This window comes from Nelusetta ayraudi, unplaced genomic scaffold (assembly GCF_046127955.1).
Source record: "Nelusetta ayraudi isolate G7.1 ecotype Tasmania unplaced genomic scaffold, CSIRO-AGI_Nayr_v1 ptg000048l, whole genome shotgun sequence".
In the NCBI taxonomy this organism is placed as follows: Eukaryota; Metazoa; Chordata; class Actinopteri; order Tetraodontiformes; family Monacanthidae; genus Nelusetta; species Nelusetta ayraudi.
In genome coordinates, this window is record NW_027466098.1 from 10,972,501 (window position 1) to 10,987,131 (window position 14,631).

The 14,631-nt window shown below is 44.5% G+C and overlaps 2 protein-coding genes across 5 annotated transcripts in view; both read right to left on the bottom strand.

The window, feature by feature from the left end:
- plch1 (phospholipase C, eta 1) overlaps window positions 1-1,157 on the bottom strand; it is a 45,558-nt gene extending 44,401 nt beyond the window's left edge. For all 4 annotated transcript variants that reach the window (XM_076036280.1, XM_076036278.1, XM_076036276.1 and 1 more), the window contains exon 1: window positions 1,027-1,157. In XM_076036280.1, coding sequence (XP_075892395.1) covers window positions 1,027-1,105 — 79 coding nt within the window. In that variant the 5' untranslated portion in view covers window positions 1,106-1,157. The remainder of the gene's footprint in view (window positions 1-1,026) is intronic.
- A 9,553-nt stretch (window positions 1,158-10,710) lies between these two features.
- On the bottom strand, window positions 10,711-14,129 carry c18h3orf33 (c18h3orf33 homolog (H. sapiens)). The gene is made up of 5 exons (XM_076036282.1): window positions 13,938-14,129; window positions 13,447-13,506; window positions 12,219-12,378; window positions 11,609-11,769; window positions 10,711-11,018 (listed from the first exon to the last, which is right to left on the bottom strand). The coding sequence occupies exons 1-5, from the start codon at window positions 14,079-14,081 to the stop codon at window positions 10,764-10,766; spliced, it is 780 nt and encodes a 259-aa protein (XP_075892397.1). The 5' UTR covers window positions 14,082-14,129; the 3' UTR covers window positions 10,711-10,763.
- Window positions 14,130-14,631: the final 502 nt, after the last annotated feature.

Below are 14,631 nucleotides of genomic sequence, written 5' to 3' on the forward strand. Positions count from 1 at the left end.
GGAGGGCAATAGGATGTGACGGTTGGCAGAGAAACAACATACAACAGACGTTTTGTTCTCAGACAATATGTTTCACTTCTCCTGTCTCTCCCACTCAGGAAAAAAAAAAAAAAAAAACTAATGAGCTGCTCCCGCATAATCACTCCAGGCTTCAGATTACCATCAGTGTTTTGCCTCAAAAGTGATGAATGGAGGAGGTGAAACGGCCTTGCAAATTCTTTTTAATTTTTTTTTTTTTTTTTTTTTTTTTTTTTTTCTTAATAAGACCCGATTCTCATTTCACGCTTAGCCAATTCGTACCGGCCGCAAAACGGTAATTAAGCCGTGATTGCGCAAGAAGAGTCCACTTTGGCAGGGACACGGGGAGGAATTTCCATAGCGCCGATGATATCCGCGTTATTCATCATGCACGGCGGCAGGGAAACGTCGTTCAGCCGTGTCAATCAGCCCGATCCATCATCCGCTGAGCCCCAATGTTTTTGTGGAGGGAGAAAAAGGCGCGCGCCGCTCCCGTCGTCGCAGGCAGTCTGAGGGCGGTGGGATGCGGACGGCGTGCTGTCAAAGTGAAGCTTTAAGTGTTTTGTCTGCGGCAGATGTGTCACTCACAGAGGCAGGCCCACAGTAGAGGCTCTGCTGCCTGACTGGTCACTCATATTAACTCCAAACACATACATGTGAGCATAAAAAATCAGACCTTTTATGTGTTTATTTTGTGCCTGACAGCTTTTCACAATCAAAAAAAATCATTGAAAACCTTTCTCGATGCCGCGAGGCCAAATGAATCCAGTGATGCCTGGAAATGAAGCCAGAGCACGTGGCAGAGCAGTGGAGAGTCTCCCTCTACTGTTCATTCCTGTGACTTACATGAATATGATTAGACTATCAGAGTGCCAATGCACTGATCAGTGTGTGTGTGTGTGTGTGTGTGTGTGTGTGTGTGTGTGTGTGCGTGTGTGTGTGTGTGTGTGTGTGTGTGTGTGTGTGTGTGTGTGTGTGTGTGTGTGTGTGTGTGTTATTTAGGTTTACCGTGAAAGATGCTGTTGTTTGTCAGGAAGTGCCGGCGATACTGTGGCTCCCCTTTGCGATTTACCACCCAGGAGCTCATGGTTGAACGATGGGATGGTGGTGGTGGTGGTGGTGGTGGTGGTTGCGCAGGTAAAAAAAAAAAAAAAGAACTGGAGGACATACAGAGGAGAACATGGTTTAATTCAACAGCAACAGAAATATGCAAAAGTGCACAGATCTCAAAACATCACAGAGAAGAAGAGCTGGAAGAAGGTGTGAGAGAGGCAAAGAGTCTTGGTTCTAAACAAGGTAGGGACAAAAGATTTTGTGTATTGGTAGTTTGTTAAGTTACTGGGGCTGAATTTTGGATTGCGCCTGATTGGCCTTCCCAGTCAAATTCATGAAAATGATAGAAATGAATGTAAAACCGTTCAAGTACAGTTTCAACACAATTTTTAGGCGATGGCTTTGTATTTGTGCGTGCGTGCGTGCGCTTGAGTATGGGCATGACATACTTGCTACTGATAATGCCCTTTTTAGCTTTGGTTTCAACTGTGACTCAATGAGGTTTGGGGTTAGAATCAGAATAAAGAGGGTTTCTGAAAAGGATTTTATGGCTTTTAATGCTTTAATCACAAAATACCACATAGTCTCATGGGGAAATGAAATAAACATGAATTTTAAATTCTACACTCAAGTTTGTCTCTGTGCATCTGCTCCCAGTGCTCCTTTTCTCTCCCTGCAACTTCTGACCGTCTCTCCATGTGTTCTCATTTATCTTCTTCCTCTTTCTCCTTGCCATTATTCCCGGATTCCTAATTTTCCACCTCTACCTCCGGATCTCTTTTCTATTCCTGCTATCCCCTCAAGTATCACCGCTTCAGTTTCCACACCTGTTGCTCTTCTGTCCTCCTGTGATTTATTGCTTTCTACAACAAACACACACTCTCTCTTCCACAGACACACAGAAATAGCTTCTGGACGAGTCCGGGGGGTTGGGGGGCTCTGTGACAGTTATTAGCGCCCGGTGCCGGTCGCCCTGGGGTTAGGAGACAGTGGAAATTAGTTGAGCCCACAGGTCAAGTATCTGTGAGGTGAAAGTTCCTTCCTGTGACCGTGGTACCACCTCGTTCTAGAAGACCAGTGAGTATCACTTCTGGTTTATCACTAGTCTGGTCAAAGATTCCAGCATTCTAAACTTGTGATTTATATTTTTCTGAATTTTGCCATCAGGGGAAAAACTAATGTATTCTACCTTTTTTGTAATGCAATAAATGTGTAATTACTCAATATATTAAATCATAATATTATATTTTAATATTTAAACATTAGGCCAGTTTTACCCATATTTGTTTGACTATTCGACCCTTTCCAAAACATAAAACAAAGAGAGAAGGGGTGGAAAAAAACGTCATTAATAAATCATGAAGCTCATAGTGCTTGAGGCAGCAAATACAAGTAGAAAAGACCTTCAAGAGGGACTCAAGTCTAGTTTAAAAGATCAAAATGTAATCTTGATTTCTCATGGCTTGATTCTGTCAAACACACAGTTGACTCTAGAAGAACATAGAGAACGTGCTTAGCATTTGGATCATGGAGAGGACAGCATTTCTGATTTCGCGCGTGTTAAACACACAAATTGTTCTGTGACTTTTTTCTGTTCTCGTCATTGTTTCTGCTTCACCTCATCATCGGCAAATTACGATGGTGATGATGCCGAAATTTGAAGAAAACTGACGGCATGAAATTCCATCTCACTCGGAACAGCTGAGGCCTTTCCCTCTGGTGGTGTTCTACTTCATGTCAACCTTTTCGGGGCAATTGCAACATTTCCTTCGTGAATTTGTTTTGCTTCATTAGCGTTGATGGCTTTTTGACTTCTGTTTTCTGCCGTCTTCTCCCCCACATTATGCAAAATTCACTTCACTGAAGTTTCTAGAGACGGCTGTTTGTTGATTCTGCCCTCTGAGGCCGCCTCAGGGCCACAGCATGCTGCTTCATGGACATCCATACATTATTTAAGGCTTTTGGACTGGAGTCAAATATGACGGAGATCGCAAAATGTTTATAACATGAAACCTTTGAAACACGAGTGCCTTTAGCTTGAATCTGCTCCCTCTGTGTTTATTGTCATTCCAACAGAATCTCTTAATGCACACGCTGGCACTGTCCGCCTCTGTGGCTGCTCCACACTCACTTATTGTGGAACGCCACTTGTGGCCATCTGCTTAATTATAGAATATTGTTGCGGAATTACTGCTTGTTTTCATAACAGAGTCCAAATTAGAGATGGCCGCTGAGCAGGGGTCCATGAAAAGGGACTGTGTTTTTAGAGGCTCTGGGGGCACGTCCTGGCATGACACAGCTGGAGTGTCTGAATTCATAGACGCCACCACAGCCAGCAAACCTCAACCGCCATTTAGCCGCTGACAAAGTTGTGTGGGGATGTGAAAAGGTTTTTATTAATGGGAAGAAATGCGTATTGCCTTCATTAGTGTGTTTGCAGATGGGATTAACCACTCGTTTCTGATGTATTATGTTATTTTTTTTAAAAGTGATTTGCACCAATAAATAACTGAAGGATGAAAATGTGCTTGCCCCGCGCATTGAAATTTGCGCCTACGTGTCCTGTTTAACAAGTTTTATGGAAATTACAACATCTTAGGGGGAGTTTGTCAAACGTGTTTATCGATTCCTAAAACTAAACCGAATTAATTGTATCGATGTGATAAATGCGGAATTCAATCTCTTGACTTGGGGCAAAAACCAACTGCAGACATCACAGGTCACATTGTTGGCTTTGCATGTAATAATATAAAATCTATATATTCAACATGTAAAATAAATCCAAAATATTCTGAGATGTTCCAAAGATCTGTCAAAGCTGTTTCTCACGTTTGTTGTGTTTGTGCCCAGCTAAGCACAGTTTTCTGAGGTTTCTCACTGTTTTCGACCAAACAGAGGAGTCACCTCAGTGTTTGCGTCTGACTTAAAATTATGACGAATGAGAAAATGGAAATGAGCAGCAGTCAAAGTGTTTCTCTTGAAGTCGGAGCAAATACGTAGTTTACAAACTAGTGCAAAACAACACTTACACAGGGCATGTTGTGGGAACCAGGGGTGAAAAAACTGTTTCGCTACTCCCTTTCTCACTGTGTAATACTAGTAGCCTCCTCTTCTGCAGGGAGGGCCCAAACCTCAGGGGAATACAATCTGTTCTTTCCTTTCCATTAGGCGACAGAAAGCATCTTAAAAATAAATGCTCTATCCCGGGCCCCGACAGGAAGTAGGTTGAGGATGCCTTGAAGTAAAAAGCTTTGTTGTGATGGATATTTAAATAAAACAGGAGTAATTCCATCCAGAAACGTAGACAAAGCATTTCAGCACTGCTGCATTTACTGCCTGGCTCGCGTGTGCAGTAAAATACACATTTTGTCTAACAGGAGACTAATTTGCATCTGTTTTTTTTTTTTTTGCCTTTTTCGGCGAGGATGTGGTAATCCCTCCCAGCAAATTCAGAGACTACAGCTGCTAATGCTATTTAGTGATTGCATTACATTTTATGGCTTCCACCTTTAAAATAACAGTTCAGTCGAACAGATTTAAGCACAGTAAACGGCACGTTTCAAAGGCCAAGACGCTGTACAGCCACAGTGTTTTGCGCCGGTCTTCAGTGTCACATAAGTGTCCTTCTCTGTGAAACAAGAAGAAGCCGCAACAATGATGGATTACATAATTCGGTAACCCTGCTTCAGGTTTCAGTGACTGTCTGCCAGCACAATCTGCTTCAAAAAGAACGGCATCCAGACCTCCCATCCCCTTGATAAAAACATTTTTCACCCTGAGAATTGAGTGTAATGTGCGTGTCCTGTTTATGTCAAAAAGTTCTAAGTAGAACGTAACTCTAATGGCAGGGAGTTGTGATAAATATGTCTCATGCTCATGGATATGACACTGTTTGTTGGCAAAGCCGACTTGACACGAATCATTCCGCATATGTGCATCCTTGTTTGGACAATGCTCCTCTCATCACACGCGCGCGCGCACACAAAGACGGCAAGCAGCATCTGTCGCCCCACATTGACAGGCTGCACCCATAAGCACTCCATTTAGACATCATCTACGTAACAAACAATGAATGCTCCACAAGCGCTAAGTGGCTAGTCGTCATGCTTGTTAAAGTCATCCTCAACTCCCCCCCCCCCCCCGCCCCCCCCCCCTCCCTGGGCCCCCCACCCCCACCGGCTCTTCAACCGTTTACTCTCGGACCGACGTGCAACACTGCCGAGTTGTTCGGCAACCCTTCACTTCAGCAGAGTTAATGTCTAGCTTGTAATTGCATGTCAAACAGTAGAGTGCACTGTCTCGTGCACTGATGTCTAGACTGATGGTTTCAACCTGCTGATATGCATCTGCCGTAGATGCAGCGCGCTAATTGGAGGTAAAAATGCGTTTTCAAGTCCATGTTAAACAAGTCCACCCCAAGATAAAGTCGATCATTTTGAATTGACTCCCCTAAAAACGTGCCCAGGTTTCTGTTTCACGTGTTTGTGTTCCGGGTGTGTACAAGTTTACACATTCTTGCGGGAAATAGTTGAGGCACAGGTTGTGTATCACTAAAAAATAAATAAGCATAAAAGTCTTGATTATTTAGCTCCTGTAAATGTTACTGGAAGGCATCTTCAGTTTTCATAAAACCCAATGAACTCTCCAAATAACAATAATAGTGATTTAAAATAAAATAAAAAAGAGTTGAGTGAGTCAAAGCATTGAATGAGGCAGAGTAAAAATTGGTGATAATTAAGACATGACTGCAGTGATAAATCCTGTTCTGGCAGCGCTGCAACCAGGCCCTCCTGTGTTCCATCCTCTCTGCTTTCATCTTCCTCCTCCTCATCCTTGCAGCGGCCGCTCCAATTTATGGCTGCATATTTGCTATCATTACTTGTTTATTTTCCAGTTTCCTCCTCCCCTATCTGCTCTGCCTACCAATGAAATTGACAATTTCCCCTCTCATTTCTTTGATTTATCGTCTCATGAATTCCATCCATTTCAAAACGAACAACAGATTGACAGCGCAACATATTAGATGTTTGTTTGTAGGTGTAAGCATCAAGGGCTTTCAGTTTTTATTACCGGGAAAGTGGCATGGAATAATACCTGACTGTTTCTAATCAAATTTGTTGAATAAATAAACTTTAATCAAACCTGTTGAGGTGTAATTTTGGGAGGATCAACAAATATGCAATTAAACAAACAAACCGAAAAAAACAAAGAAAAAGATTTCTCTTTGCCAGAAAACCGCGACATGTTCCCGCCACATGGAGATGAAAAAGAGCTGTAAAACCTAAATTGCCCAGCCAGTTCTGTTTATATGAGACTGATAAGGAGACAGAGCAAACTTTTGGGTGAGTGAGGTCACTGAGGGGTCACAGTTGTCAGTTATCAGAGGGTCAAAAAGTCTTTTTTTTTTTTTTTTTTTAAATCATGTTTGTTTTTTTTGTTTGTTTGTTTGTTTGATTGATTTTTACTATATTGTTTTCTGCACCTGTGATAAAAAAAAACAACAACAAAAAATGTGTGTGTGTCTGTGTGTGTGGTCGTGTCATCTTATTTTACTGTGCAACTGAGCGTGAGTCGGGTCACAAGTCGAACTGTCTCGTCTATTTCAAGGAGTCTCGTCCTCCTGGTCACTTGTGCCTCTATCCAGCTCAAGACCAATGCAAATGTCACATATTAGATCCAGGGGAAAAAAGGCATATGTAGCCCTCTGTGTGACTGTCTGACTGAAAGTGTTGTCAGCTCCTCATGTCTGAGGAGTTTACTGACAGAACAGAGGCACAAGATGTCGTTGGAAAACACAGAAGAAGTGGTTGCATGTTCTGGGCACTGTAAAGCAACACTAAGTTAACAGTAACTAACTTTCATGGTTTAAAATTATTTTAGAATAATTTTTATGATTCACTGACAGGGAGGAATACCAACTTTGCTTTTGTCACAACGCTGTTTTTAGGTCTGGTGTGGGACAATGTGAGTTTAGGTTGCCTGCCCAGCAACTTATTGCTAGAAAGTGCCTGTCGCTTCCTTGGCTACTTTCTTTTTTTTTCTGTTGCCTCTTGCAACACTGCTTCCTTTGGTGTATTTAGTACCAGTGCTCTTACACACATACAGAGCTACCTTCCTCTAGCCAGGTAAGGCTAGTGCTCTTGGGAGAGGGTGCCAGACAGGCAGCAAATGTTGCATTGTCTCTCACCAGGCGCACTCTGTCAACGGCAAGGTTGCAGTTCTACCTGTTATCAGGTGATCAGTTGAAATAATTATCTATAAACTAGCACTTTAACAAACTATATGTAAACAAACTATATATAATAATATCTAGCTATATTTTGAATTTGGTTTTAGTTGTATGTTTGTTATAATGAAAATATCAAATGTTCCTTTTATGTTGTTATGACACGAGGTACTGTAGCTATTTACGTTCTGCCTGACAGCTTCATTCCCTGTATACTGTACACACGCGAGTTCCCATTTTAGAGTGTGGAAATGTATAAGAGCAAACACGTGACGACTGTAGCTTTGAGTGACACCTCAGTAGGTTCTGGGAATGGCCTGTCTTTGCAATATTTTCCTCCCAATATTGCAGACGTGCACTATACTGGCAAAAAAAAAAAAAAAAAACGTTTGGGGCGTTCAGTCACACAATGTCGCCGCTCAATCTGCTTCTATTCCCTTCCCACTGAAACCTCATTTATTCATGAGGGATCGCGGCGCCCACAAAAGGTCAAGTTTCCACTCCTACAACTCTACACCAGCAAGCTGATACACCAGTCCACAATACTCCAAGTCACCAAATAACAAGGGAGTCACTTTACAGCCGAGGCATTCCATCACACAGGCACATTGCACGGAGGCAAAACGGCGCATGTGATGGGAAACCCAATCAGTTTTGACAATGTTGATGACGGCACCAAGTACGAAACATCATCTGCATCTTTACGTCTATATTTTTTTTTTCTTTTTTCACCGTTGATCAGGTGCCTTCAAAGTGACTGCAAACCCTTTTCCTGCGCACACGTATCAGGTCACACATATAAAAGCCTGCTAGCTGTGACTCATGAATGAGCTCCTTGTTTTATTGTCTGATTTATAGCACAGACACAGAGATATGATGTCCACATTTTAAGGTTTTTGGGGGAGCGCATGAGAGACAGTCGCAGTGGCTTTCTCTCCGCTGTCTCTTTAAATCTCTTTGTCTTTCACACCCGAGCCAACTAACACTCAACCAGTCAAATCAAATCACGAAAAATCCCCAAGGACCCTTGCTCTCGGATGGGGGAGTGCCCCATCCCTTTCTCTCTCTACGGGATGGCTACCGGCTGAGAGCAATAAAGGCCTTTGTTGGCCTGCTCCGCTGAAAGCCTCTGTTCTTACAGTACAATGGCAAGGAGCTGGAAAGTGTAACGTGCACGACGCTGAAAGTTTTGTCAGCAGAGTTACTGACACACCAGCCGAGTCACATGGCAAATATTGTGCAGGTGGTGACTTTGGCTCAGATTGTCTTAAACCCCAGTGAATGAAAGAAAATGCAGAGAAGCAGAATTTAAGTGTTAAGAGTGCTACGGTGTGAGAGAGACACGGGTTTAGTTGTGTGTGTTTTGGAGCACGTGCCCGCGCACACACACCTGGCAGGTGCACATCTGCTTGGTTACTGTATACAGTGTCCTACCAACGGCATATTTAAAGTGACAGTGAGTGACATGCGGATTGCCACTGACATAAAAGTACAGTGTAGTGAGAAGAACCAGCTTTAAAAAGTTAGCATTAAATCTGTCCGTGTCAGTATTTTGGGGGGGGGAGGAATAAAAACAATGTCAGTCCTTCAGGAAACACAGGTTCACTTACTTCTGTCACTCCAGTGTCAACTTCAGGGGTCACCTCCTTCACAAAAGCTGCAGTCGTCCATGTGTCGGATGTCCATGGCACGGGGAAGACTTTGTGTGATATCGGCAATAGTCCCAACAGCGTGGCCACAGGGAGGGAGACTGTCCCAACAGTTTCTCCGGCGTGGGCAAGTACCCACCAGGACACCACCACAGAGCCTTTTCAAACAACTACTACTGCTGTGGGACCAGTGGCCTGGGGAAAAGCTGGACTGGACTCTGGAGTGGACTACTTTACCTCGGGACGGCTGGAGAAGATGTTTCTCCTGTTTAGCTCGTTTAAAGATGCCTTTGAGTCAGGGTAAAATGGAAGCCACACATACTGATTGAAAAGTTAATGTTTTTAGTGGTATTTTAAATGTTGGTCTGGAGAAACAGATCTTCAATGTTTTTGTGAGTCTCCCCTAATTTGATGAATTTCTGATAAAATCCATTTTATTTTTTTTATTAAGATTAGATATTTTTGGCAGACAGATTCATTGAATTGATGTAAATTAAATCAAGATTTTTGTCTACAAAAGAAAACTGCCTAGGATTCCCTCATCAGCTGAGTTGAGATGAAAGCTGTCTAAATATTCCAAAACTCCCAGGTCTCTTGGGTTGAACGGCCCCCAGCCCTGCGATCACCTCCTCCGGGAACCTCTGTCCCGTCTGTCTGGCCCTGCCGTGCTTTCCGTCCGCCCTCCTCCCTCCGCTGACAGTCCAAAGTCTGGCAGCAACAGCCACCGGCCCCCGAATGCACCTTACAATTTAAACCGGCCCCACCAATCAGTGGGCCCGCTCGCCCCTTAACAGTCACTGGTGACATTTGCACAACAAAAGGAAGAGGGGCTCGCCGATTCACCCCCTCCCTCCTTCTCTGCCGCCCTCCCTTTCCCCCCTTCAACCCTGACTCCTCCTCTCCTGCTTTTGTGCTCGGACCCAGATCCGTCTTCCACCCCCCCCTGTGACCCACCTCCCCTCTTCGCACTACTAATCTCCTTGCGAGCGCTGGATTGAGTGCTCCTTACGCGCACCCCAAAAGAAACACAGCACAGCAACGGTCGGTCGACAATGGATGAAGAGTGACCCGAAGCAACAATCCTGGACACAATCTCAGCGCTTGATTTGTGATTTTTTTTTTCTTTTTCTTTTCTGTTTTATTGAGCTTGATTGACTCATCATAAAAATCCCGGCAGCACACAGAACCGTTCACCCCCTCTGTTCTGTTCCACCGCTCAGCTCGGCCAGTGCTGTGGTCAGGTTACAGCAACAAGGGCCCTCTCTTTGGGTGCTTAAGGACCCCCACACGTACACACACAACAGGCATAGCTCCCGTGGGGGTTGATGCCGGCCAGCGTAGAGGTTCGCCTTGGCTTCGCTTTGTAGACCACATTTAGCGTTCCTATGGCAACAGTGGACCCCCACCACCACCACCACCACCACCCCTTCCATTTTCAACCCCTATTAACATGCCCCGCCCCCGTCTTGCTTCGAGTGGGATGTCCTACACACACACACACACACACACACACACACACACACACACACACACACACACACACATGCAAACAGAGAAGACTGCGCTCAGCTGAGGGTTAAGTCTTAAGCCTGGAGATTAGTATCTGGGAGTTAAAGCCCATGAATCAATTGGAACCCCCAAGAGAAAGTTAAGTAAAGTTGCACAGGGAAAAATACTTCACAGCAGATTCAATAAGGACAGTTGTGACTAAAAAAATGAGAAAAAAAAATAGCAAAACAAGGCAGAGTCTTGACATATTTAGAGTTTGTTTTTGTTTTGTTTTTTACATCTTGACAAGGTTTCAGCAACTTTTTGCATCACGTCCTCTTAAAGGTCCTCCTCAGCAGTCGGAAAAAGGCGCTGTCGCCGACGGCCTCGGAGACCCTCTCCCACAGACCGGCCTGCTTCCACAGTCCTCGGCCCTTCCTCTCGGCTCTGACCTCCGCCCTGTGCAGCCGTTTGTGGAGACGCCAGTAGAGGTGAGAATCGGGCAGGAGTCCGACAATGGGCGCAGTGCGAGCCAGGCCCAGCCGCAGGACCTCGTCGTTCAGACAGTGGCTCCATAATGACCCCTGGTGGAGACAAGAGGGAGGACTAAATACTTTGGATGATCGAGTTAACGTTAAAGAAAAAAAAAAAACACCAACATGAGAGAACAATCATGGCTTAAGTGGAAACTTCTGATTAAAAGCTCCTGATTGTGGCATTCTTTAATTTCATTTTCAACAACCCACAGATCTTTTTTTTTTCTCAGACAGATAAACCCCCCGGCTGCTTAGCATTCCATGAGTAATAATCTTTAGGCAATTTAGGTTGATTCAATTTGGACTTGGGGTATTTTGAGGTGAAGAGGACACTTAAAGCTTGTTTTGTCATGTTGTAGGCAGGTCCCTGCAGTAAGGTGGTGCACATCCTGCTGAGTAACAGATGTCACGGTGGGCCATGCAGTGTCAAGAGGGGTGGGCTCATTCTGCACGAGGGTGTTTGGGCAAATGGTCGCTGTCAATCACACCTCAGCGCAGCAAACATCTCCCTCTTGCAAGACAGCAATGTCATTCATCGCAATTGAACCAACTCGAAAAGTCCTGCATGTGTCAATACAAAAAAAACAAAAAACAGAATGTAACAGAATCGCAAAGAAATCAGTCCATTTTGGTCTCACCCTGCTCTGACACACTAAACAGTGCAGTGTGTCCTCCTCCCGGCTGATGAGTTTGAGCCAGACTGTTTGGGCAGGGGCCAAATTCTTCTGAAGCCATTCCTTGCCCTCCGGAGTCAACTCCACCCCTGCCAGACGCACCAGCAACGGAGAAATGCCTACACCTACAGTAAATGGAGATGGGTCCACGGAAAATGTTGCATCTGATCCTTCAAGTTGTGTTGATGAAACTTTAATACAAACTTTAATCACAATAAACTGTTATTCTTATTCATTAAAATGGCTTTTATGTCGAGAGAACAGAAACACAGCGACTTGAGGGCAATATTACAAACGCTAGAAAATTAGACAGCGTCAGTGTTGCCGCCATGAAGCCTGAGTGTTGGGTTGAATCAACTTGGAAGTCAACTGGGACGCAGGTAATATGTGATGAAGTTGACCCTGTGGTTCCATTGCACTCGACCTGCTGACAGGGCACTCTGTGTATAAAAGCATACGCAGCTCTATTCTTTCTCACGATTCATGTCATGATTTAATAACGGCGGCAAACAAGCTTGGCCAATTTCGCCAAACGCGGCCGCGGCTTCTGCGCACGAGGGCAAACCGTCATTACCTTTGGATTCTGAGAGTAACTGGGAGAGGACGGGGAGACGAATTGGAAGGTGCTCCACCTCAACTCCTCTCTCCGTGATGCCGCGAACCCTCCCGCGAAGGCTGACGTTCCTCTCGATGAAGCGTGCGGGAATCTCGGAAGCTGCCTGGAACTTGGTGAGCTGGGGGAGACAGTCGAGATCACACACCCAAGCGGGTACAACACGCAATTAGGTGTTGTAGCTGTTTAACCAAGGAGACCTTTCAATCATCCATAAGGGTTGAGATGACACTCAGGGATACTGGCATTCTTAACTCAGCGCTGCACTTTCATCAAGGTGTTACAAATATAATTTACTTGTAATTATTTCATCACTAAAAATGGTGGCCTAATACCATTAAAAACGACAAGTAACTGCCCCCATTGATCTTTTCTCATGTCCTTTTGAGATCCAGAAATGAAGCAATTTTCTTTGTGTTTCACTTCACTAACTGTAGCGATTGAGTAAACTTTGCTTATTATGGTCTGGGCAAGTGGTCAAACGCTTCAATGTTATGCGAGTTTCGCATTTGATTGTGCACGCCTTGGTTGTTACCAGTGGTAAATTGAATTACTGTTTTTTCTTCTATGGTCCCCAACCAGCCTGTCCATTCTGCTCTGACCCCCTGACATCACACACCTGCTGCTCACCGGACCTTTTCTCTTTCGGAACCATTCTCTGTTGGTTACGATGTTACAAAATAGTCCAATTAAGAATTAAGACTGACAACTATAGGCCACAGCCAAAGACAGCCAAAACGCCCCTTTCTTCCCCATGGTGATTATCTAATTGAAATAGCTAAATTGGATGGTTAGCTATTTTCTGTTAATAAGCAATTAAACATTCCACCAGATTAAAAAATGGCCAGTGAGCGTACATCATGAATGCGTGCATAAGCGGGGCTTCCCCAGAGAGGGTCAGGTGTTCACCAGCAAAGGCCCAACTCATTGAGAAAAGCAATCAAGCTGAGGACAAATCATCTAAAATTTATTCAATTCATACCGCCAAAATATGTTGTACTTATTGAACTGCAATATATAAAAGTACACCCGAGTCCACCAAAAACAAACTGTGTTAGTTTACATTTATGGTGGGGGAGGGGGAATATGTTTTTAAAAATAAATAAATAAATAAATATATATATATATAAATGAATGAATGAATGAATGAATGAATGAAAACGTGACTGCATGTCCCTTCATGTCTTACCAGTCTGATACTCCGAGCAATGACAACCACGCCGGCAACTGCAAGGCCTGCGCTTATGCTCTGTGTGTGAGAGAGAGAGAGACTGGAGAAGCTTCACGCGCACCACGGGCAGACCACCGTGCCAGCTGAGAGCAGGACAGTGACAAAAGAATGTGACAGATGTAATGGAGACGCATTGGGCATCAAAAAGCCATCAGCGGGCTGCTGCTACTGCCTGTTAGCACCTCCGGGCCTCTGTGCTGATTTCTTCTTCTCTCTCTTTTTTTTTTTTTTTACTTGACGTTATCTATTAAATGACGGTGTTGATGTGATGTTACCCCCCGCCCACCTCCTCCTCCTCCACCCCCCTCCCTCCTGTGAGAAAATCCCTGCTGGAGCACAAAAGGATTATGTGTGATCGCGGGAGAACCACGCAGCAACGTGACCGCGGCGACCATTTTCGCGGCGAGTCGTCGTCCCGCAATGCAAAGGGAGGCGAGGCGAACTCCTACCCGCACGAGCGTTAAATGGTCGTCGGCCGCGCGCGACACTAACGAGACGATGTTGTGAGACGTCGCGGGGCTTTCCGGCTCGCTCGGCCGCCTGTCAGTCACCCGCGCGTCGGTTTCTGTTTCTCTGGAAGACGGAGCCGGCATGTTGTTGACATGTTCGGGGGGGACGCATCACAGGCTCCGCCCACTTGGGGAGGGAACCCGGAGCTGTCGGTTGCGTAAAGTCTCCGCCCAGTGGTTTGGCTCTACTATGACAGGGACGCAGAGTGTCAGTGCTGCCTGCTGCTGCTCATTGCACGCCGAATGTAGAGGGGGGAAAAGATAACACAACATTGCAACAATTTGCATTTTGAAAATTGCAGCTGACGTGCACGTAAATAATGTAAATAAAGTTTTTTCCCAATTCAAATTGGGTTGCTTTCCCGGTGCTACATTGTAATTTTGCGTACTTCTTGGCATCAGTGCACCGTACATAATGCAAAGTATATATATAAGTTTGCATTGCATCTGACATTGATATAAATGTTTCCATGTCTTTACATTTGCATCACACCCAATTGCACTAAATTAAACTGTCAAGAAAAAAAAAATATTTTCTCAGATTACATTCGAGAGGGGAAAAAATAAAAAATTAAATATGGAAAAACACCAACTCTTGATGCGCTATCTAAACATTTCGGAAAATCTTGGAACA